This window comes from Bubalus bubalis, chromosome 6, assembly GCF_019923935.1.
Source record: "Bubalus bubalis isolate 160015118507 breed Murrah chromosome 6, NDDB_SH_1, whole genome shotgun sequence".
NCBI classification, from domain to species: Eukaryota; Metazoa; Chordata; class Mammalia; order Artiodactyla; family Bovidae; genus Bubalus; species Bubalus bubalis.
Window position 1 is genome coordinate 16,199,265 of NC_059162.1, and position 24,472 is coordinate 16,223,736.

The 24,472-nt window shown below is 49.1% G+C and overlaps 1 protein-coding gene across 3 annotated transcripts in view; it reads right to left on the minus strand.

Annotated features, from left to right (window-relative positions):
• Positions 1–24,472, minus strand: part of IL6R (interleukin 6 receptor) — a 54,419-nt gene that overhangs the window by 23,921 nt on the left and 6,026 nt on the right. Inside the window, exons 1-6 of one of the 3 annotated variants that reach the window (XM_044944308.1) lie at positions 18,976–19,217; positions 10,265–10,513; positions 9,214–9,337; positions 5,170–5,342; positions 4,719–4,885; positions 2,650–2,791 (exon numbers count right to left, since the gene is read on the minus strand). In XM_044944308.1, the coding sequence (XP_044800243.1) occupies positions 2,650–2,791; positions 4,719–4,885; positions 5,170–5,342; positions 9,214–9,337; positions 10,265–10,403 (745 nt within the window). In that variant the 5' untranslated portion in view covers positions 10,404–10,513; positions 18,976–19,217. Of the gene's footprint in view, positions 1–2,649; positions 2,792–4,718; positions 4,886–5,169; positions 5,343–9,213; positions 9,338–10,264; positions 10,514–18,975; positions 19,218–24,472 lie in introns of those variants that run through there. The other 2 variants (XM_006044204.3, XM_025287757.2) reach the window with 2 other exon arrangements.

Sequence of the window (24,472 nt, forward strand, 5' to 3'; positions counted from 1 at the left end):
CAGCATTATTCAGGACAGTCAAAAAGTAGAAGCAAGCCACGTCCATCCACAGATGAACAGATAAACAAATTATGGTATATACATACAATGGAATATTATTCAGCCTTAAAAGGGAAGGAAATTCTGACACAGGTTACAACATGGATGAATCTTGAGGAAGTTATACTAAGTAATACAAGCTAGACACAAAAAGACAAATACAGTATGATTCCACTTACATGAAGTACTTAGAGCAGTCACACTCATAGAGACGAAAGTAAAGCAGTGGTTGCCAGGCACTGGAGGTAGGGATGAATGGGAAGCTACTATTTAACTAGTATAGAGTTTCAGTTCTGCAAGATGGAAAAAGTTCTGGAGCTGGATGGTGGTCAAAGTGGCACAACGATGCGAAAGGGTTTAAGGCCACTGAACCACACGCTTTAAGTTGTAAGTTATTTGTGTTTTACCACAACTTTAGAAAAAAAGAAAAGCAAGAATTTTATAACAAAACAAGATTTTCTAAAGCTATTTGTGACCATCCAAATTAAGTGCTTGGGATAAAGGTAAACAGGAGTCAGCCTGTATCCAGAACATTTCCACCACACAGTGTTATAAATGATTCACTCCCTTCGCAAAGGCTCCTAAGGCCATGTTAATGTTTGGTATTCAGCATGTTTTGGCTCAAAGTATATACAAACCAAAGACAGCTATGGACAGGTCAACACAATCTAGCCTGAAGGATGTTCTGATTTATTTAAATGACCTTTCTAAGGAGGATAGAGTAGTTAGGCTTCCCTTCTTGTCCAAGTCTTATAAACTTTTGTTTATAAGACAAAAACTCTTGTCCAGGAAATAAACTTCTGAGGATAGGGTCCAATAGAAAGCTGCCTCCTGCTCTCGATGGACATAAGAGGGGTCGGACGGCAGCGCCTGACACTGCGTGAGCCTGCACTTGACACCGCCCACTCCGCCGGCTCTCCCAGGCAGCAGGACGGGAAGGAAGAGGACTACATGCTGCAAAGCCAGGGTAGAGGAAAGGCCGTCTCATCAGAGCATCCATTCTGGGGGAAGAATGCCAGCGTATGTCTAAGTCTCCCAGAAGCCAGAGACAGAAGAAAGTGGCAGAGGTGGGGCTGGGTCTGGACAACTTATATCATTTCTGTCCTTTCTTTTTCATCCATACATACTCAATAAATTTTTTTTGTCTTCTTTGCTATGGCATGGGGCAAGTGGGATCTTAGTTTCCTGACCAGGGATCAAATCTGAGTCTCCTGTACTCAAAGTGTGGTGTCTTAACCACTGGACTGCCAGGGAAGTCCCTATTATTTTTTAATTGTCTAGTATTTAAGAACAACTAATTTGGTCCAGTTATGCTGCAGGGCTAAACAGATCTGACACAGAAGCAAACCTGGAAACTATTCTACAATAAGAACACTGGGAACAATGGAATGGGCTGCTACAAGCCTACAGTAGTAAGCTCTCCATCTCTGGAAGCATTTAAGCAGAGGCTGGGCTACCACACTCTTTAGTTTGTAATCAGGGAGATTCCTGCACTGGATGTCGGTCAATTAAATCCTAATATTTCATAGAAAGGAGTGAAAAGATAACGTCTCATATTATTTTCTTGGGGAAAAAACACCCAGCCATGTTAGTTTGTTGTTCAGAGAGGAGGAGACAGAAGAACTAAAAACAGCTTCATCTAGCGAGCAGGGCTGAAAATGGGAAGGGGTGGGACAAGAGACACTGGTTATTATTATAAGCCCTTCTCTGCTTCTTTGCCGTGAGCATGTATTAATTTGATAAAAGTTTTAAAAGTTAAAAAAATAATTCCCATGGGTTAAAAAAAAAACACATTAGTCATGCAGTTGCTAAACAATACATTTTCCAAAAATATTTAATTACATGGGAATACTCACGAAATTTGATATATAAATACATAAACACATATAAATATACCTAGAAGAGGAAAGAAGTGTAGTAAAATGTTCTCACTGGTTTTCTCTAGGTGGTCAGAATACCGGGAAGAACTATTCTTTGTATTTTCCTGGAATTTTTCACTAATCACAGTAATTATTCACAATTACTGATCATTATTACCTTTAATTTTTTTCAAGTAAAAAGCATTAGTAACTGTGGTAGGTTAAATATAGCTACAAGTTCTTCCTATCAAGTTGTGGAGCAGATCTTCCCTCTTGAGTCTAGGCTGGTCTGCTGGAAGATGACAGACCTCAGGGAGACCCGAGGGCCCCCTCCACCAGCCAGCGTCGACCATCAGACATGGTGAACTGAGGCCATCCAGGACAGGGCAGGTCTGGTGCAGCTACTTTCTAATTCAGGCCAGACCGGCACAAGAGCTGCCCAGCCGACCATTTTTCAAAATCTTGAGCAGATAAATGGTTGGTGGTGGTGTTTAGTTGCTAAGTCATGTCCAAATCTTTTGCAACCCCATGGCCTGTCCTCTCTCCATGGGATTCTCCAGGCAAGAATACTGGAGTGGGTGCCATGCTCTGTTCCAGGGGATCTTTCTAACCCAGGGATCGAACTTGTGTCTCTTACATCTCCTGCACTGGCAGGCAGGCTCTTTACCACTAGCATCACTTGGGAAGACTTGTTACACAGCAGCAGATAATTGATATAATAACAAAGATGAAATGCTCAGTTATCACATACCTGTCCAAGGGGTGCCGGTGACCTCGGGGCTCCACTCGCTCCACAAGCCATTCCCAAATTCCTCCTGGGCCCGAAGCTGCACCACATGCCTCATGCCACTCCAGGCATCATTGATGATGCAGTGATACTGGGGATCCTTCAGCTGTGGGTGAGAGGCACAATGGACTCTGGGGTGGAGCCTGAGTGGCACCTGTTAGCTCCACAGGACCCTTGGAGTCCTTAGACACCCCCGTCCTTCAGGTGCTCCCTTTTTCAGGTCCAGTGGGCCACTCAGCTGGGCAGGAGGCTCACAACAGGTGAAGCTGCCCTCAGGGCCAGCAGGAGCATAAGCTAAGTCACTTCTCCTACCCCAGGCACCACAGAAACCTGCCAACACACCCTTGACTTGCAGGCAGCCCATTTCTCCCCCCAGGTCACACTCTCACCCTCACAAATGGGCCCGTAAGGAGGAAATTGGCCTGGCATTATTATTCCCACTTTATAAGTGAGGCAGCCAAGGCTCAGAAAGGTCCAGGGACTTTGGAAAGGCCATGCAGGTAGTGAGCGGCTGACCAGGACCCAAAACTCATTTTTTTTCTTTCTAGTACCCATTGCTGTGAAAGTGCTGCACTCAATATGCCAGCAAATTTGGAAAACTCAGCAGTGGCCACAGGACTAGAAAAGGTCAGTTTTCATTCCAATCCCAAAGAAAGCCAATGCCAAAGAATGCTCAAACTACCGCACAATTGCACTCATCTCACATGCTAGTAAAGTAATGCTCAAAATTCTCCAAGCCAGACTTCAGCAATATGTGAACCGTGAACTTCCAGATGTCCAAGCTGGTTTTAGAAAAGGCAGAGGAACCAGAGATCAAATTGCCAACATCCGCTGGATCATGGAAAAAGCAAGAGAGTTCCAGAAAAACATCTATTTCTGCTTTATTGACTATGCCAAAGCCTTTGACTGTGTGGATCACAATCAACTGTGGAAAATTCTGAAAGAGATGGGAATAACAGACCAACTGACCTGGCTCTTGAGAAACCTATATGCAGGTCAGGAAGCAACAGTTAGAACTGGACATGGAACAACAGACTGGTTCCAAATAGGAAAAGGAGTACGTCAAGGCTGTATATTGTCACCCTGCTTATTTAACTTATATGCAGAGTACATCATGAGAAACGCTGGGCTGGAAGAAGCACAAGCTGGAATCAAGATTGCCGGGAGAAATATCAATAACCTCAGATATGCAGATGACACCACCCTTATGGCAGAAAGTGAAGAGGAACTCAAAAGCCTCTTGATGAAAGTGAAAGAGGAGAGTGAAAAAGTTGACTTAAAGCTCAACATTCAGAAAACTAAGATCATGGCATCTGGTCCCATCACTTCATGGGAAATAGATGGTAAAACAGTGGAAACAGTGGCAGACTTTATTTTTTGGGGCTCCAAAATCACTGCAGATGGTGACTGCAGCCATGAAATTAAAAGATGCTTACTCCTTGGAAGGAAAGTTATGACCAACCTAGATAGTACATTGAAAAGCAGAGATATTACTTTGCCAAGAAAGGTCCGTCTAGTCAAGGCTATGATTTTTCCAGTGGTCATGTATGGATGTGAGAGTTGGACTGTGAAGAAAGGTGAGCACCGAAGAATTGATGCTTTCAAACTGTGGTGTTGGAGAAGACTCTTGAGAGTCCCTTGGACTGCAAGGAGATCTAACCAGTCCATTCTAAAGGAGATCAGTCCTAGGTGTTCATTGGAAGGACTAATGCTGAAGCTGAAACTCCAATACTCTGGCCACCTCATGCGAAGAGTTGACTCATTGGAAAAGACTCTGATGCTGGGAGGGATTGGGGGCAGGAGGAGAAGGGGACGACAGAGGTTGAGATGGCTTGATGGCATCACCGACTCAATGGACATGAGTTTGAGTGAACTCCGGGAGTTGGTGATGGACAGGGAGGCCTGGCGTGCTGCGATTCATGGGGTCGCAAAGAGTTGGACACGACTGAGTGTCTGAACTGAACTGAACCCATTCTACCATCCCCTGAGTATCTAAGGACTCTTTACTGTCCAAGAGTAAAAGAAAAATTTACCATCAGTGTTGTGAATGTCTCTGACCGTTCGGTCCGGTATCGGAGCTCAAACTGTAGCCTGTAGTAATATGAGTTCCAGGAGGGGGGGTCCTGCCAGGTGACACTGAGCCAGCGGGGGTTTCTGTCCACGGCGCTGACCGTGATGTTGACGGGTGGGTCGGGCTGCACTGTGGGAAAAGGGCTCCTATGTGGCAGCAAGCACGGTGCAAAGGAGAGACCCGGGAAGACCGCAAGCCCCAGCAGGCAAGACCCCGCCTCCAACCCCCGACCACTGCCACACACACATCCCTGCTACACTCAGACCCCTGGCAAGTAGAGCACAAAAGGCACCAGCTCACCAAACCCTTCACCAGGCCAGTCCAAAAGGCACATGAGGAACATTAAATTAAAAAAAAAAAAAACAAAAAAAAAACAGCTAAAGGGCAGAGGGAGGCCTGAAGAGCTCACTTACGGAGTTTGTAGCCGTCAAATCCTAAGGGGTTGCTGGACTTGTTCCCGGCACTGTTGGCGACACACAGGGACAATACGTAGAAAGAGCTATCTCCCTCAGGGACAGCCAACTGGCAGGAGAAGCGCTGGGACTCGGGGGAATACTGGCACGGCTCCTGGAAGACTTGCTTCGGACTGTGGAGACAAAACAAGGGCGGGGCTCGCTATCAGCCGCGCCACTTACCCAGGACTGGGGTGAGCAGGGGGCGTGGTGAGACGCTGAGGCTCTGGGGTCTCACCCCGGGGGCATTCATCTCCGCTCCACACACTGACCAGCACTTGGGGTCTTGAGTAAATTCTCCAACCTCTCCAAGCCTCTGCTTCCTCACTCGAAAATGGTAATGTTAATAGTACCCGCCTCACAGGGCTTTCTTAGGATTAGTTGAAAAATGAGTGTAAGACATCTAGCTTAGCCCCTGGCACCGCTGTCAAAGGGGCTGAACTAGAGGGCGAACTCAATCACTGTGGCATCATGGAGGCCATGCATTCAGGCTCTCTGCCAGGCCCTGTGCCCTGGCCTCTGCGGGGGATGCAGAAACGAACCAAGAGGCCCCACCCTGGCCCCAAGATACTAACAAAAAAGACCTGCCCTCAGAGGTCTAGGACAGCCAGTGGAATGCCATTCTAGAAGCTCGAAGTGCTGGAGGGGTTTGCAAGGAGAGGGGAGTGTTTCTGGCAGGTAAGCCCAGAAAGGATTTCTGGGTGATAGAGATACTGGAGTTGAGTCAGACACTTTCCCACCTAGTCTGGAAGCCTGAGACTTCACCCACGTATGACATGTATAGGCCTGTGAGGCCAGGGCAGCCAACCACCTCACTGCCATAGGACAAATCAACCATCAACCTCTGATTTGAGTCTGAACCCCAGCCCAGGACAAACTCTTCTTCTTGGAAGCCTGCCCCGACCTTCCCAGTCTGAGTTAGGGCCTCCCTCCCCTCCCTCCACCATCACCCAGGCATCCATCCCACAGGACTGTGGTGTGTCTGCTACAATCTGTGGGCCCTAAGAGCAACGTGTGTTAATCGCTCAGTCATGTCTGACTCTGCTACCCCATGGACTATAGCCCTCCAGACTCCTCTGTTCATGGAATTCTCCAAGCAAGAATACTGCAAAGGGTTGCCACTCCCTTCTCCAGGGGATCTTCCCAACCCAGGGATTGAACCCAGGTCTCCTGCACTGCAGGCGTTTTCTTTATTGTCTGAGCCACCAGGGAAGCCCTAAGAGCAAGGGCCAGTCTTTTTTTTGGGGGGGGTGGGGGCGGCGTTGCGCAGCACAGCATGTGGGATCTCAGTTCCCCAACCAGGGATCTGACCTGCACCCCCTGCATTGGAACCGTGGATTCTTAACCACTGGGATGCCAGGGAAGTCCAGGGGCCCAGACTTGTCTGCCTCTTGTCTCTCCTTCAGCCTGGGAGAGCACCCAACCCACGGCAGATGCTGAACTTGACAAACACTTACAGAGAGAGTGAGCAAGCAAGTGCAGTGGGGCGAGGGTGTGACCGCAGGCACACACGTGAGCAAAAAGAGCAGAACACACAAAACCTCTTTGCGTTTCACCCTCGCAGTCCCAGGATGGGCCTGAGTGGGTTCTGGGGGGACCTGAGGCTCTCGCAAGGGCTCCCCATTCCCCCTTCCTCACACCAGTGAAGACAGCCCAGGAGTGGCAAGTAGATGTGCCTGAGGCTGCTGTCAGGAGGGGGCTGTGGACGAAAATGCCCTGTCCTCTCGCACTCTGTCAACACACCAAGTCTTCTAGTCCAAGTGTCAATTGAATAAGCTTTCCCTGGGCTGGCCTGGGCAGCCGTACGGAACATCTCATCTAAGCAGAAATGCCTTCCAGGTCCCAGACAATTTATATCCTAACTCAGCTTCAGGTTGTGGAGACTTCTGACCCTCCCCGACTTGGAGCGTGAGCCGTCAGTCCTAATGGCAGCTGCGTCATGTGCAGACGGGCAATCTATACACATGTCACCACCAGGTGCCTCTCTGGAGACAGGCACAGGTGCAGACCAAAACACCCTGACGACATCACTGCTTGAATTTTTTGATACTCTGATGATTGCCAGCTCAAACTCAGTGATAAACATCTAGACTAAGGGGACCTTTGGACGTTCCAGGTGTCACAGTGGTAAAGAATCTGCCTGCTGATGCTGGAAATGTGGGTTCGATCCCTGGGTGAGGAAGATCCTTTGGAGGAGGGCATGGCAACCCCCTCCAGTATTCTTGCCTGGAGAATCCCATGCACAGAGGAACCTGGTGGGCTACCGTCCAATGGGCTGCACAGAGTCAGACATGATGGAGTGAGCACTCAATGGGACCTTGGCTCTGAGATGGAAACAGAGAAAACTGCAGAGGTGTGATCATCCACCTGCTCCACATCCATGCCTGAACTCGTCCCGCTTTGTGCTGTTAGAGCTGAGTAATATTCCATGGTAAATGAGTACCACAGTCTCTGTATCCATTCATCTGTCAACGTGCTGTTAGGTAGAGTGTCCAAAGTGGCAGTTAAAAAGCAGCAGTTAAAAGGCAGACAGAGAAGTTTAAAAGCCCATGAAAAAACAGAACAAAGGGAATACCTACAGCCAGGAGCTTCAGCAGGAAAACATGCCCAACACGCCCCCTTCCCTAGTTGGTCTCGGATACAAGCCCTGTTTGACACGGGCAAAACAAATCAGACACGGAAGACTGCTTTGGGGAGGGAACAAGGACATAAAAGAAAAACTTACAATAGGGCAGCTCCACTCCTATGGGGTCAGCCCGCTCTCACATCTTGGGAGTGCATTTTGTGATGCCCCTTGTTTAATAAATCCTGCCTGAGTGAGCCTTCCAGTCTGTCGTTTTAACTCTTGCACTACGACAAGACAAAGGACCAAGCACGGAACCGCACGTGACAGGGCCATCTTCTGGTGCCACAGGGACCACGGACCAAGTGTGACTTCCTGCTCCACGGCCCCAGCTCCCTCTCCCGACTCGGTCACCACTTCCGCTCACCCGCCATTATGATGGGGAAATTGATAAGCTCACAGTCAGGACTGAGCAGGAGCTGCCCTTCCCCACCCAAGGACATCTGTCTCTTCTTAAGAGCAACACCCAAAACCTTTGTATTTTGAATGAAAGGAGATAGACTAGGGTTTGATTCCTGGCAGCACTTACTTACTAGCTGCTGCTGCTGCTAAGTCGCTTCAGTTGTGTCCGACCCTGTGTGACCCCATAGACAGCAGCCCACCAGGCTCCCCCGTCCCTGGGATTCTCCAGGCAAGAACACTGGAGTGGGCTGCCATTTCCTTCTCCAATGCATGAAGTGAAAAGTGAAAGGGAAGTCGCTCAGTCGTGTCCGACTCTTAGCAACCCCATGGACTGCAGCCTACCAGGCTCCTCCGTCTGTGGGATTTTCCAGGCAAGAGTACTGGAGTGGGGTGCCATTGCCTTCTCCGTACTTACTAGCTAGATGACCTTAAACAAACTAATTAGCCTCTGTGGTTCACAGCTTCTCCATCTGTTAAGGAGGAAAATAACTCCCACCCTCCACCCTGGCTGTTGTGTGGACAGAACAAAGAGTGTAGCACCGTGACCAGCACAGGGCGTGCTCTCCTGGTAAAGTCTCCCTCATTCCCTTCCCCTCAGTTTAAAGTACTTGTTGTTCAATCGCTCAGTCGTGTCCGACTCTTTGCGACCCCATGGACTGCAGCACACCAGCGTTCCCTGTCCTTTAAATCTCCTGGAGTTTGCTGAAACTCATGTCCATTGAGTCGGTGATGCCATCCAACCATCTCATCCTCTGTCGTCCCCTTCTGTTCTCACCTTCAATCTTTCCCAGCACCAGGGTCTTTTCCATTGAGTCAGCTCTTCCCATCAGGTGGCCAAAGTATTACTTTCCAGTAACATTTTGGAATCACTGGTCAGCCAATCCCACCGGGTTCCTCTGAGAGGTCCCCCACTCCCCATCACTCCTGGAGCTTCAGGAAGGATGGAGGAGACAGACACACTGCCCAGCCAAGATACTTACAACTTTTTCACCAGTAACACGGCCTTGGTGGTCAGGGATGGAGGGCTCGGAGGACTCCACTCACAATTCACTCTACTGAGGGGGCTCTTCTGAATGCAGGAGATCTGGGGCTTCTCCGGGGGAACTGGAAGGAGAGAATAGAGGCTGAGGAGGCAGCACACTTCACCTCCTTTCTGGGCTCACCTCCCTTCTGAGGGAGCGCTCAGCTCAGCCCTGCCACCCCACCCTGCCCTGGTGCCAGCCTTCACGACAGCCAACAGCCATGAACAGATCTTACTGGGCTGGGAAATTAAAGGACACCAAAGTCCTCGTGTCAGGCTGGGAGGTGGGCAAGTGAGGGGAGACACCTGGGAGGCTAACTTGCCTAAAGGGGAGCACAGTTGACAGAAAAAAAAGTTGGGGCTTTGGAGTTACACTGGTTGTGTGGGCAAGTCCCAATCTCCCTTCAGTTTTCTACCATAAAATTAAATGATTGAAAAATGATCATAATAACACTGCTTTCTCTCACTGGGACATTGGGAGGACGATACAAGACACCAAGAAAGTCCCTCAGCACAGGGCCTGGCACAGTGGGTGTCTGACTCCAGGTGTCTTATGAGATACGCGCGAGCTAGGAACCTGCTAATTCTAACGATGAGAATAGTTCATTCGAGAGCTTACTATGTGCCAGAGTTTTTAACACCACATGTGTGCACGCACACACACTCATTTAAAAATAAACCTGAACTAGGTTAATAAAATGAACCTTATTTTACCAACAAAGGAACTGAGGAGCAGAGAAGTTAAGCCGTGAAGGAGGAGGATTCAAACCCAGGCCCCTTGTCCCCGGACCCTCAGTCCCTAAGTACCCAGCAAGACCGGAGAGACGGCATCTCCTTCAGCCAGCCACCCCCACCCCGCTGGAAGCTCGGCCAGCCTCACTGGCAGGCGTCACTGGGCCTTTCCCCGAAATGCTTGGGCCAAGGAAATGACAGGAATTTAAAGGGTCAAGTGGGGAATCTCTCCCTGGAACACGCAGAGCCGTGCTGGGAGCCCTGAGGACACCACTCACCATCCACCACCAAACGCACGCTCCCAGCTGGGTGGTCTTCCCGGTAGCATGAATAGTTTCCGGAGTCGCTGAGCTGCACGGACTGCAAAAGCAGCCGCCTTCCCACGCCAGCCGGTCTGCCGTGGTGCGAGCCTGTCATCTGATCCCTGAGCACCCAGTGAACTGTGGCATTGTCCTCTGGTCCCCCACCTGGGCAGGTCAGGGTGACATTGGCCCCTGACACGCTGGTCAGCACATTGCTCGCCACCTCTGCCAGGGGAGAAGACACTGGGTGAGGCCACAGGAACCCGAGCAAGGGGCCTCATTTCCAATTTGGGGAGCCACAGAAGGTTCCCGTGCTAAACATCTGGCCCAGGCCACCATCACCCCTTCCTGGGTTATAGGAACGGCCTCCCAGCCCCCACCTTGGCCATCTCCACCCAGTTGCTCCCCTGAGCCTTCCAAAGAGGCTATCTGGTCACCCCGCTCCTTTGATTGGCAGCCCCTTCAAGGGCCTGCCATCGTCCACAGCAGGAAGTCCAAGTTTAGGGGCCGGCCCACAGGGCTTTCCACCCCCTGCCCCCTGCTGGCCTCTGAACCCTCACCCAGCCCACTCAGCCTTAGAAGGGATGGAGCCCCTCCCCACAGGCTCCCGAGCTCTGCTCACACTCACCAGCCTCCCACCCTGACCCCCATGCCACCTCCTCCTGTTGCCCATCTCAGCCTATATGTCGCTACCCCACAGGCCTTCCCTCAGCTGCGTTAGGCCCCCATTCTACCTCCCTCACCACATGACCTCTCACACGCTGCATTTTAATTACCAATTTTATATCCATCTTCACTTCAGGACCAAGTGCCACAAGAGTAGGTACTCTGTTTTGTTCTCTGCTGTATTTTAGTGCCTAGATCGCTGCCTGGAACCCAGCAGTGGCCCACTGAGCACTTGATGCGTGTAGAAACGAACTTAAGAATGCAGGCCAGAACCCAGTGGGATGCATGAAGTCTCAGAATCCCGGGGTCTCCGTGGTAAGTGGCCCATTTTACAGACAGTAACCAAGGCACCAAGGAATCAGGAGACTAGTCCAAGATCACCAATAACAGCGACACAGCTGAGATGCAAACCAGGTCTTCCAGCTCTGTTCAGCGCTCCCTCCACGTCCACCTCCACCTATCTATCAGACCATTTAGGGCAATGCTATGTTTATTCTAGAGACAACATTGGAAAGTAAAAGAAAAGAAATGCACTCCCTTGAAAAATATCATGAGTGCTATTCAAGACAAGGATATTAAAGATTAAAGGAACAACCAAACTTTTTTTTTTAAGTATAGGTTAAGGGGTTTCTCTGTGGCTTAGACAGTCAAGAATCCACTTGCAATGCAGGAGACCCTGGTTGGATCCCTGGGTTGGGAAGATCCCCTGGTAACTCAAGGGAATGGCAACCCACTCCAGTATTCTTGCCTGGGGAATCCCATGCACAGAGGAGCCTGGTGGGTTACAGTCCATGGGATCACAAAGAGTCAGACACGACTGAGCGACTAACACTTTCATAGGTTAAATAGATTCACAGCATCTAAGATTTAAAATAGTCTAACCAGCTAAGGAAACTGAAGCCAGGGAAAACGGCAAGTTTTCATGTTAAGCACACTTGGTCCTTCTAACCAAACGTGTGGTCATGTATTAGCAAACAGCAGCAATTTCTGGTCAAAGATTTCAAAAAGGCCCAGCAACAGTGTCCCCCCAGCCTGCAAAGCTTTCTTGCTTAGGAGGCACTCTTAATCTCTCTCCTTCCTCCCGCCAAGGCAGCTGTCAGAGAGGAGGGACTAAGGATAACTGACTTCCGAGAGGACGACACTCCCAAAGCCAGCTGGGCTGGCTGTCTAGACAGACCCCGGGCACAGCCCAGCAGCTAGGGACACGGCCACAAAGGGGACAGTGACTGGGGATTTCCCTGGTGGTCTCGTGGCTAAGACTGCACACCCACTGGAGGGAAACCGAGCTTAATCCCTGGTCAAGGTACTAGATCCTACAAGAGTTTGCAAGCCACAACTGAAGATCCTGTGTGCCACAGCTAAGGCCTGGCACAGTCAAATGAATAAACAAATGTGGGGGGACAGGTGGAGGGGATAGCAACGGCTTCTCTCTGGCTACACAGACACCCTTCAAGCTTCCTTCTCACCTTATCACTTGGAGCCCGAGATCCCGACCGTGGCACCCTCTGCCCCAAGACTGGCAGATAAGGGACACATCTAAGGACAGGATAGCAGCCTATCATCTACGGTTTCTTTCTCTTCACCACCAGGGCCTTGGACTTTGGGTGAGAAAAATGGTTGCATCTCAGCATGCAGCCGAGCAAGTGTGGGCAGGTTCCTTACACCCTCTGCCTCACCTTCCCCCACTACGGAGCGAACGACCAACATCCAACGAACATTTAAAGAGGCCCCCAGAGCCAGGCACCAGTGAAAGGGATGCAGTTGGGCAGCAGAGAGACCCTGCCCTCAAGGATAAGACACGTAAGATGATGAATTCACTCCTGGAGAACTGGGACAGAGAATCCAGGGCTCCCCTGACCATCCCAGTCCCTAGAAGACCAAGTCCAGTGACTGAGGGTACCTCCATGCCCACAGGGCTTAAAAAAGGTATAAGAAGCCCTAAGTCCTCCTTTCACACATAATCTTTAGTAGTATATTTTTAGCATTTCAAATATCATTTTTAAATGTGGTCTATGATATTGAACACATGCAAATTTATATGTGTAATGTACAAGAAAGTTACGAAGCATGAAACACCCCTGAGCTCCTGCCAACCAAACCACTAGCAGTCATTGGCTCTGAAGTTCCTTCTGTGCTTCTGAATCCCCCAGTCTCCCTGCTCATCCAGTGTTACATTTGGGGCATATCGTTCTCTCACTTTTACTTTTTAAAATGTGTTTTTATTTATTTTTGGCTACACTGGGTCTTCGTTGCTTTGTGAGCGCTTTCTCTGGTTTCAGTGAGTGGGGGCTACTCTTCACTTCGGTGCACCGGCTTCTCATCGCAGTGGCTTCTCTTGTCGCAAAGCACAGGCTCTGGAGCGCAGGCTTAGTGGTGGCACGCGGGCTTAGCTGCTCCTCAGCAGGTGGAATCTTCCCAGACCAATGATCAAACCCCCATCCCCTGCACTGGCAGCTGGGTTCTTATCCACTTCGCACCACCAGGGAAGTCCACTCCCTCTCTTTAAAAAATAGGTTCAGATTCGCTATTCATGGACCCCTAAATTGTTCTCAACTTTGTGTGATATTTGAAATGTATATAGATTGTAGATAGTCTTCTGTGACATGCTTCTGTCATTCCTTACGTTTCCATGATTTGTGCAGCTACCGTTATTTGTTTTCACTGCTGTGTAATATTCCATTGGACAACGATCTCATTCTCCTGCCGAGGGAGGTTTTAGGTCATTTCCAGGGTTCTGCTGTACTAAAGAGTGTGCTATCAAATTTCTCCAATGTGGCTCTTGGCGCATTTGCCCAAGAATTCCCCTGAGTGAAACTGCCAGTCCCAGTGTGTGTGTATATGTCACACATGTCCTTCTCCTTCATGACTGACACACGGTCCAAACCACTTGAATCTGGTGTGCACCTGATGGAGGTTATGGCCAGCCACGTCCAGTCCACATACTGAATTCCATCTGTGCCTGAATGAGCTTTAAAAGACCCATCAACACTTGGAATCACTATATCAATACTCTCACTTCTCCATTTTCTACTTGATAAAGCAGCTAAAGGACATAACCTAACATGGATGTCAAGTTCATGAAAAAATTGCCAACACCGTAGGAACAACGCTGGAAACACTGTCAGGAATTCCCCGGTGGGTCAGTGGTTAGGACTTTGCACTCCCACTGCACGGGGCACAGGTTCAATCCCTGGTCCAGGAACTAAGATCCCACCAGCCTCTTGGTGCAGCCAAAAACAAACAAACAAAAAAAGATGGAGACACGGTCGAAACAGAACAGTCTTCTGGTGGGTGGCCCCGCTGTGCAGTGCTTACAACATCCCTCATCAGCTGATGAGCAGAAATTGAAATTCACAAGGAACCAACACACAATAGACTTTCAAAAGTGCTCGGAAGTCCAAGCAAGGGTCAAGGGCCATGGCAGGATGAGCTTGCCCTGGTGCTCTCCACATGGCACCGTCTTTAACTATATATAGGTCTCCATCCCCACTCATGAACACTCATCAAAGAACTCAGTACATGCTCGATAAGTGTTCAATATAGGGTGCCAAGGAGGTCCCCACAGGGTCAGGTTCTCCAGTGAAAACTTCCAAGAGCCCCCGTCACACAGGACACGGGGGTCCATGTGGTATTCCTCGTGTTGTGCAGTGGGCAGGCCCTATACTACAGACCGAAGTGCCAGCTTGTCACAACCAGGAGATGCTGAGGAAGAAAAGCAGGAGCCTAGAACCAGAAGGGGCTCTCTTTTCTGCTTCTGCCTTTGCCAGTTCCAAGAAATACGTTTCTCTGGTCACTTCCCTTACCCCCAGTTCAGATGGAAGCTCTTAACACGGTCAGTGACCAGCTTGAACAATTGCAGGGGCTGTTCTGTTCCTGAATTCACGAACAATGGCCAGAGTATCTGGGCAGCTCAGAGAAATCACAAATAAAAAGACTTTTTTTTCTCTTCTACTAAAGCAGAGCTTGTGGAGCGACATAATGGTCACTTCCTCTGCCAAGGAACTTGAGTAATGGTTTTCTGAATCTTTAAAACTGAGTCACTATTCTTTTTTAATGGGGAATGATTAATTATAAACACCCATTGGCAAGTATTGCCTGTCCCTGCCCTTCTTCAAAAAATATATATTTCTTCTTGAACCTGTGAACAGCACTGTGTTAACTATGCTTTTGAAAGCATTCTGTGCTCGATCATCACAATCAAATACTCGGAGAGCAAAGACCACAAGAAAATATACTTGCTACTGTCAGAGTGGGCAGTGCCGCCTGTCCCCACCCTCCCACCCCTCTGCCTCCTGACCCAAGTCTCTGAGTCAGTGCCCGTGACACTTGCAGGCCTGCGTGGGAGCCCCTGGGCATCTCTCTCTCCCTCTCTTTTTTTTGGCCACACTTCAAGGCTTGTAGGATCTCAGTTCCTCAACCAGGGACTGAACCCGGGCCAAGGCAGTGAAAGCCCGGAATCCTAACCACTAGGCCACCAGGAAACCCCCTCCTGAGCATCTCTTTGAAAAGGAAGAGGTGATATTCACAGAATGCCCTCCTGGCTCTTTCACTCACCTCCCCCAAAGCATGGGACGAGAGGCAATTTCTTCCTCTTTCTTTAATCTTTCTGCATTTTTTCAATTTTCTGTAAGTTGTTTGTATTATTCTTATAATGAACACACACACACACATATATATATATATATATTTAAAACAAAGAAGCTACATAGCCTGGATCTGTCCAAGAATTTACACCTAAAGAGGGTGGAAGTAGAGCAGAGTGCAGGGAACAGGGGTGGGGTGAGAGTGGATTTTTCAGGACAAGCAGCTTCTGAGAGCACGATCCAGGCCAGAGAGTGTACACACCCCACCCTCGCAGCCCTGCCCTCCAACCCTTGCGGCTCTGTGTTTTGTCACTCTTGCCGCACGCTACATGCTTAGCCCTCAGCCGTGCTGGCCTCATACCCTAGTGGATACAAGGTCACTATCCCTCCCCACGTGCCTGTTTGCCTGCTCCCTGGAGTCTGCCAGGGCCCCTCCCTGAGGGGGAAGAGCTAAAGGAAGAGACACAGCGGGAAACAGTGAGGAGGGAGTCCCAGGTAAATTGGAGCTCCCAAGAGCATCCCTTCCTGCTCCCCACAGATGTGTCCCAGACATCCTCACGCCCTCACTCTGGGCGGTGAGGGCCGGGTTGGGAGAGTGGGGAGGGAGGGGTTGGCCCTGCACACTCTGACATTCAGCACAGCACGAAATTTAACATCTGCCCTTGAGCAACTGCTCAGACATTTGAGCCAGGGTTGCAAGCCAATGCCTGTCCCCTCCTTAAGAATTCAAGAATTTTTTTTTTCTGTGCCCCATCAAGTGAAAGGCCAGAAATCCTAATCCCATAGAGAGAACTGACAGTTAGTGAACACTTACTTTGCACTGACATTCTTCTCCACAAAACCCCATGGAGAACTCAAAACTGCCTATAACGCAGACCACTCTAAGATAAATGTCCCCAACATATTGAGGGAGCCAAGAGCGGGGGCTAAAACATTCTTAAAGGGAGGCACCAAAGGACAAGAGATTTGAGACACAAGTGGGAGTTTGATAAATGGAGCTACGGGGAATTTATTGTTGTTCTTCAGTCACTAAGTCATGTCTGACTCTTTGCCACACCATGGACTGCAGCATGCCAGGCTCCTCTGTCCTCCACTAGCTCCTGGAGTTCACTCAAATTCATGTCCACTGGTCAGTGATGCTATCTAACCATCTCATCCTCTGTCAATCTTTCCCAGCATCAGGGTCTTTGTCTAATGAGTTGACTCCAAAGTATTGGAGCTTCAGCATCAGTCCTTCCAATGAATATTCAGCATTGATTTCCTTTAGGATTGACTGGCGACAGGGAATGGCATTCTATACAGAGGGAACAGCATGGAAAGGTGTTGAGAAGTAAGACCTTAGGGAGAGCAGGTATCTGATGTCCTCCAAGGGGATCAGAGCTGACTCTGCAGACAGAGCTATGTGCAGGCTCCATGCCCACCACCTCCAACCCCAGCCTCCAGGACTGAAGCCAACAGTACCGCCTGGCATAGGGGAAGCAGCCCTATGTTATCAGAAGACCAAGTGCTATTCCTGGTCTTGCCACCTGGACTTGCAATGAGCCTTGGGCCTGTCACAGCCCCTGGTGGAGCCCTACTCACCTTCTCTGTGAGATGAGGATTCAGACCACAATCTGGAGCTCCTTGCTGTCCCGCCCTCCCTGTTCCTGCCATCTAGCATCTTATCACTCTGAATCACTAGCTCACAAAGGGCAGGAAGCATGTCCGTGTCTGTTTATCTCAGACAATAGCCCAGCTTGAAAATACAATTAATCTGTGGATTTATGACTCTAAGAGTCGATGACGTTTGGAGAAGGAAGATGGCCAGAGCATCCCAATGCTGTCAGACAAATGCACCTCCCTTATCCCTCAAGAGCCCCGGGGAGGAAAATTCCCTCAACCTCCTTCACCTCTCATTCCCTAAGGGGAAGAGAGTTTAGGTCCTAGTAACCTCTGACAACCAAACCCACACCTCCCCTGGCCCAGTGCTCATGCAGTCCCACTCCCTGGGGCCCCCCACCACGGTCGACAGCTGTCAAGCCTGGGAACTTCGCAGTACAGCCCTGGGAAGTGGGGCTCTTCCCCATCCAGGACGTGAGGTTGGATGCCAGAAACCCAGACAGCTTTGTTGTTTTTCTACTTCTACCCTTCTTCAAGTAAACTCGCAAATGTCAATAACCAGAGAAAAACATGCACACGGAGACACATATTTCTCAACTCCTTTGCAGCCTGTTGTTGCTCCTGCCAGCAAAAACAAGTTCGGCTTCCTGGCCCCATTTATGTAAGCCATGGAGCAGCTGCCAGTGCACTGCCACTAACACAACTTAGCTCATGCCTGCTAATCCCACCGCCCCGCTTTCTGAGCAGGGACAGTTCTCCCAGCTGTCGGCCGGCCGGCTGGCAGCACAGAACGGCCTCCAGCCTCTGGGGCTGCAGGGACACAGGATCTCAGAAGGGGTCACAGAGGAACCGTGGGGACCCTGTTAGCAGGCAAGACCCTGATCTGGAAAGAGGTGCCTGCTGAGAAGTCTCCAGGAGGAAAAAAAAACATGGGGACCTAATGTCCAAAGAGAAACAGAAGCAGGATCTGGTCCCATGGGGCCTAGAACAAGTCTCTGATGTGCTCTATCCCGTCCCTGCATCCCCCACCAGCTAAGGACTGAAATCCATGTCCTGACTTCCCGAGTAATAAGAACTGTAACACTCAGCATCACCTACAGCGCTTAGCACGTGCCAAGCTGCCAGGCGCTTTACCTAAGAGCCCTACCCTCCTAACATACCTTGCCGAGGAGGAGGCTGGTCCCCACTTCCGTGGAAGTTCAGAGACGTTGAGGAACTGACCCGAATGCACACAACCAGTGAGGGAGGGAGTCTGCAGTTGGTTCCAGGTGGGTCCGACCATAGCCTCCCCCCACCACTCCCTGGGGGTCCAGGTGCCTCCCTGTGCTCCAGCCTTGCCCCCCTTCTCTGGGCTGCCCATTACCCTGCATCTCCCCCCTCCCAATTTCTTCTCCTCCTCTCTGCCTTCCCCAGGTGTTTCTGACCATCACAGAGGTTCCAGGAAGACAGCCCTGGGGTTGAGAGTTCTTGGGGGGGTGGCTGGGAGGGGAGTGAGCCTGCCCCCACACAGCCCTGCCACATTAGTAGCCCCTCTCACCCTCTCACCTGGCTTCCCTCTCGCCGGAAGCCAGGGCCCAAGCAGCAGCATGCCTGTGATGATTTATAGTTTAAAAGTGTCCCCCCAGACCCCTAATCTCACGCTTTTACCAGATCACCCACTCACTTTCTAAAACTCCCCAGAATGCCCTCCCCTGCCACGTAGGGCCATGTGGCCCCAGCCAACCCTTTCCCACAGACCCCTCCTCAGATTGCTGACTCCTGCCCTCCTCCCCCCTCTAATGTGTTTGTACTTCTGTACCTGCTTGTATTTGTCTTCTATTTGGCAGAGTCAGTATTTACCTTGGCACGGTCTTGCCCTCTATCTGCACCACGGACCCTACATCAACTGATTGGAGAGAGGGCCTGGGAGGCTCCTCTGGACCATAAGAAGGTAACGATGGCTGCTGACTCAGAAACCAGCGCGTGTGACCAGCTCCTCAGGAGAAAAACATTTAATTCTCCCCTGGCAGCATCACAAATAACCAGCTGGCCCCAGGCCCAGAAGGCCTGACCTGGGTCACTTCTCAGAGATTATAAGCTAATTAGAGGAAAAGATATCAAAGGAGAGCAAACAATCTAACTTCCCTCCCCCACCAAACCCCAAGAAGCAGATTGAAAAAAGAGTAAAGGCAAGACTCAGTAAGCCATGAAGAAGGGCATGTGGTTGCAGGTCCAGAAAGGGGCTGGGCTGGGGCTACAGCCACAGAGCGGGTGCTGAGCAGAGGGTCACTCTTCTAGGGCTGTAAAGACCATTAAAGATCATTTAGTCAACCTGCCCATTGTTATAGATGAGGGCAACCAGGGCCCAGAAGTCACACAGCCAGTGTGTGGTGTAGCCAGAACTGAAAGCCTGGCTCATTGTTGCCCCACGTCCTTCCCAGGAGTACAGCAGCAAGGGTCCTGTCATCTTGCTTCTGAACAAGGCAGTCTAATCAGGAGCCTGGCCCCCTTCAGGGTCTTTTATTATGTGTTTGTTGAAGCAGAGGGTGGATGGGGTGCAGCACACACCTGATACCTATTCCCCCACCCTCATCCCAAGCCACATCCACCACCACCCCTCCCACCACCTGCCCCAGCTTCCACTCCTCCACCCCTTTAGATATGAGGAAGCAAAGCTAAAGATTTGAGAAGTCACAAAGTGGAGGTGTGGTAGAGAGTGACTAGAAGGGACACAGGAGGGCCTGCTGGGGCTGGCCATACGGCTGGCTGGTGGTCATGTGGCTATGCTCCATTTGTGAAAATTCACTGGGCTGTTAGACTTACGCTGAGCACACTTTTCCGCATGCATGCTATACTGCGGTGCTCATTTTATAAAGCCCCAAAGTCCTCCTGCCATTCTTCCCCTCACCCCCACTGCCGTGAGCAGACACACACAAGCACACTCAGGTCCAGCTTCGTGTCACCATGAAGCAGGCAGCTCGGAGTGGAGGAACAGGCGCGTCTATGCTTAGCGAAACTGGGAAACCCAGACTCCAGCTCTTCTGCCCCCAGCCTGTTCCTCTCATAAATAAACCTCACCAGGCCTACCAGGTTTTGAGCTAGGGAGACTCAGCATTATAAATATGTCAATGCTCTCTAAGTTAGCTCTAAATTTTACTTGGTCCTAATAAAAACACCAACAGGACTTTTTGCTTGTTTGTTTTTTCTTGGAACTAGGGAAGCTGATTCTAGAGTTCAAACTGAAAAGCAAACAAGCAAAGATAGCCCGGACAATTTTGAAAAGGCAGAGAACTAAGAGGAAGATTAGCCCTACAAGACTCTAAAGCATATTATAAAGCTACAGTGATGAGAACAGCGTGGCACTAGCACATGAGTGGATGGACAAAACTACAGAGGAGACTAGAAAGTTCAGAAATAATAGTAACCACAAAGAGCTTAGTCTGCACTACTGAACTGTGCCCTTCAAAATGGCTCAGATGATAAACGTTATGCAATGTGTATCTTACCACAATTATTTTAAAATAGCTTAATTTGAATGTTGGCTATATACAGGTGCTATTCTAAGTATGCACATGGATGACCTACTTTGATCTTCTCAACAGCTTATCTTACAGGAGGCTGGTTACATAACTAACTAGGAGTCAGCCTAGACACAAACCCAGGCGATTAGGCCTCAGAATTTTTGAACTACTCAGTCTCCATCAGGCAGTATAAACCCAAGAATATACAGTACTTTGGTAGATTTTAAAGGCGACTTTTTAAAATCAATGAGGGAAAAATGGATTATTCAACAAACTACAAAAAAGGACATCAGGTAACAACCAAGAGTCAAAAAGTTAGAGCCAGACCTCACGACATGATAAATTTAAATGGATCAAACATTTAAATATTAAAATTATTAAAAGTACCAGAAAAAAAAAAAAGAATCTTTTTTTACACACCCCCCTCCAAAAGAATCTTTTAAAACAGTTTTGGCATAGAGAAGATCTTATTAAGCATGATACAACATTTAAAAGTCATACAGTAAGTGGATAAACTCAACTACAATTTTTTTAAAATATGCATGGCAAAAACTAACCCCCACCAAAAAGTCAAAAGACAAATGACAAACTAGAGAAAAGTCTTCAAAACTCATATCATAGAGGACTAACTTCTTTAATATATTAAGAGCTCCTGTAAACAAGAAAAAGACTGACAACCCAATTCTTTTTTTTAACGAGCAATGAATATGAACAGGAAGCTCATAGAAACAGGCTATGCAAATATCCGTTAAGTAAGCAAAAACCTGTATAACCACACTCAGATAAGATAAATGAAAATTAATTCCACATAGACACCATCTCAGGTTGATTACAAGTTTTCATCGGACGTGTGGAGACAGGCATTCTCTCATTGCTACCGGGAGTATGAATTGGTGAAACTTCCACTCTCACTCAAAAGCACAAACACACATGGCCTTCAACCCACAGATTCACCTTCGAGGAATTCGTGCTGCCCATGTCCTTTCACTTAGGCAGCATGCTGGACACGCAAGCTTACTCCCCGAAGCACGATCTGTAACGGCCAAGCCAGGAAACAAGCCCAGAGACGATGTCCATCAAAAGGAAACTGGCTAACGAAATTCAGTGTGTCCATATGATAAAATACAAAAAAAAAAATTAAAGAGGAAGTTCTTTAGGGACTTCCCTGGTAGTTCAGTGGCTAAGACTCCGTGCTCCCAACACAGGGGGCCTGGGTTTGATCCCTGGTGAGGTAACTACATCCCATATGCGGCAGATAGTCCATTCTGCAACTAGAGACTCCTCATGCCACGAGGAACATTGAAGATCCTGTGTGCCATAACTAAAGATCTGGTGCAGCCAAATAAATAAATAAAAATAAATTTTAAAAAAATTAAAATAAAGAGGAAGTTCTTTATTTATAAAAATAAATGAACTTTTTCCTAGTCCATTGTCTAAAGTAGTTAAGAGGATTCATTCAGACACACCCAAGTTCCAGCCCTTGGACAGTCACTTACTACTTGTATGACCTTGGGCTAGCTTCTCAACCTCCTTAGGCCTCACTTTTCCCATCCCAAAAATGGAAATAATAAGGGGTGTGTGTGTGTGTGTGTGTGTATCTGTTAGTCACTCAGTCACATCTGATTCTTTGCGACCCCATGGACTGTAGCCTGCCAAGGCTCCTCTGTCCATGGAATTCTCCAGGCAAGAATACTGGAGAGGGTAGCCATTCCCTTCTCCAGGGGATCTTCCCTACCCAGAGACTGAACCTGGGTCTCCTGCATTGCAGGCAGATTCCTTATTGTCTGAGCCACTAGGGAAGCCCAATAATAATTATTTCTAAAGGTTGTTGTGAGAGTTGTATTAGATAACTAATGTTAAAAATTTAGCACTATTCTCAGAATATACCTAATCTCTCAAAAAACATGAGCAATTATTATTCCCACTGCAATGGTGGGTCTTTCCCCTTTTCTATGAGAAAGTCTTCATACTATAGCCTCTCCCATCAAAATAGGCTCTTCAGATCAGTAACAGCAATCAAGCACCTGATTTTGTTTGTTTCGGCCTCAAGAAGTGTTGCTCTATCTGTCTGAGCTTGGAGTGACTTGGCTCAAGGTTGGCTGATTTGGTAAGTGGGCAGTCTAGAGACAGGCCTGAACTGCCTGCCACCTGAGATGTTTTCTCTCTCTCTGCTCTCCCAGCTGCCTTGCTTAGAGATCCAGAAAGCTCTTTGGCAGGGACATGTGGTTATAAAACATTTCCCTGACCCTTACAGTGCAACGGCTTAAACATACACAGGCCCTTAAGTGTTCTTCTTGAAAGTACTGAAGAAGGACACTTCCTGGGGCGAAATCAGAGCTGTCTCTGCCACATCGGTGTGTATGGAGTTGCTAAGTCTCTGAGAATACCGAGAAGAGAAACGGTGACCTTGATGTCTCCGAGCTTTGGGAAGGGTGGGAGTTGTGGGCGACACGCGATACAGTGGAAAGAGCAGGTTCAGCGCAAGGTCCGTCATTTCCTTGCTATGCCATCCCGAGTGAGTTTCTTAAACTCTCTGAGCCTTGGTTTCCTTTCGCCTACTCAAGGACACTGCCTCAGCAATTCTCTGTATATTTTTGGTCTCTACTAGATTATGTTCATCAGCATACAAACAGGCTGAGATTTCAGTCATCTTTTTAAAAATTCCTTTCATGACCCCACGTCTCCAGCCAACGAACACTCCATTTCTTTACTCCTCTTTACAGCTAAAATCCTCAGAAGAGTGGCCTCCACTTGCTGGCTCCTGTTTCTCTCCTCCTGTTCTCTTTCTAGTCCACTCCTGTCAGCCTTAGGCCTCCACCATTTTGCCCAAATGCCTCACATCAAGTCAAGGTCACCAGCGGCCTGAGGGTAGCTACGTCCCCTGGTCAGGCTGTCTTCTTGCTCTCTCAGCGTCTGACACCACTACACCGTTCCCAGCTCCTGATGCACTGTCCTCGCTGCGTTTTCAGGACAACTCTCCTGGTTCCCCTCCTGCTTCCCTGGCCTCATCTTCTCAGTCTCCTCCTCCTCTTCCAGGTCGGAGTGCCCCAGGGCTCAGCCCAGGACCTCTTCGCTTCTCCATCTACATTCTCACCCTCTGTGATCTCAGCCACGCTCAAGACTTGACATAACCTCTGTCATCAGCCGACTCCCAAATTCATACCTCAAACTCAGTCTGCATCCCCAAACTCTGGACTCCTATACCCAGCTCCTCAGCATCTTCTCTCCATTGTCTAAAAGACAGTTCAGTTTCAACACGTCTAAAATCAAGTTTCTGATCCCCCCCACCCCCTGACAAAACCTGCGGTCCGACAGCCCACCCTCTCTATGCCAGGCACCAAGACCCCTCTCACACACAGCTGCTGTGAAGAGTGAGTGAGATCACAGATGCAGAGAGCTTAGCACAGTTCGGTGTACAGTCAGCATCCAGGATGGTAACAGTTGCTGTAACCATAGGGTAGAGAGGCAAGACTAGAGGAGGCAGGGAAGTTGGGAGGCGGAGGGAAGCTGAACAAAGGCATTGGGAGACAGCCTGGCTGGAAGTCAGGCCAAACTCAGGACCGTGCCAGAAAAGTCCCCAACTCTACCAGAGACTTTGGACCTTTTTGGATCTCAAGTGCAGAAGAGAGTAAAGCACACAGATGACCCCAAAGAAACTCCCCAGGGCTTCACCAAACAGTCTTAGGGTTAAAAGTCTCTTTTTTGCTATCTCACAACTCCAGTCTTCAAGGACTCTCTTCCAAAGACGTAACACCTCAGGGACAATTAAGGACAGGACATCTAGAACCTCCCCGTCCACCTGGAGTCTAAAGAGCTGATGACCAAGGCTTGGCTTC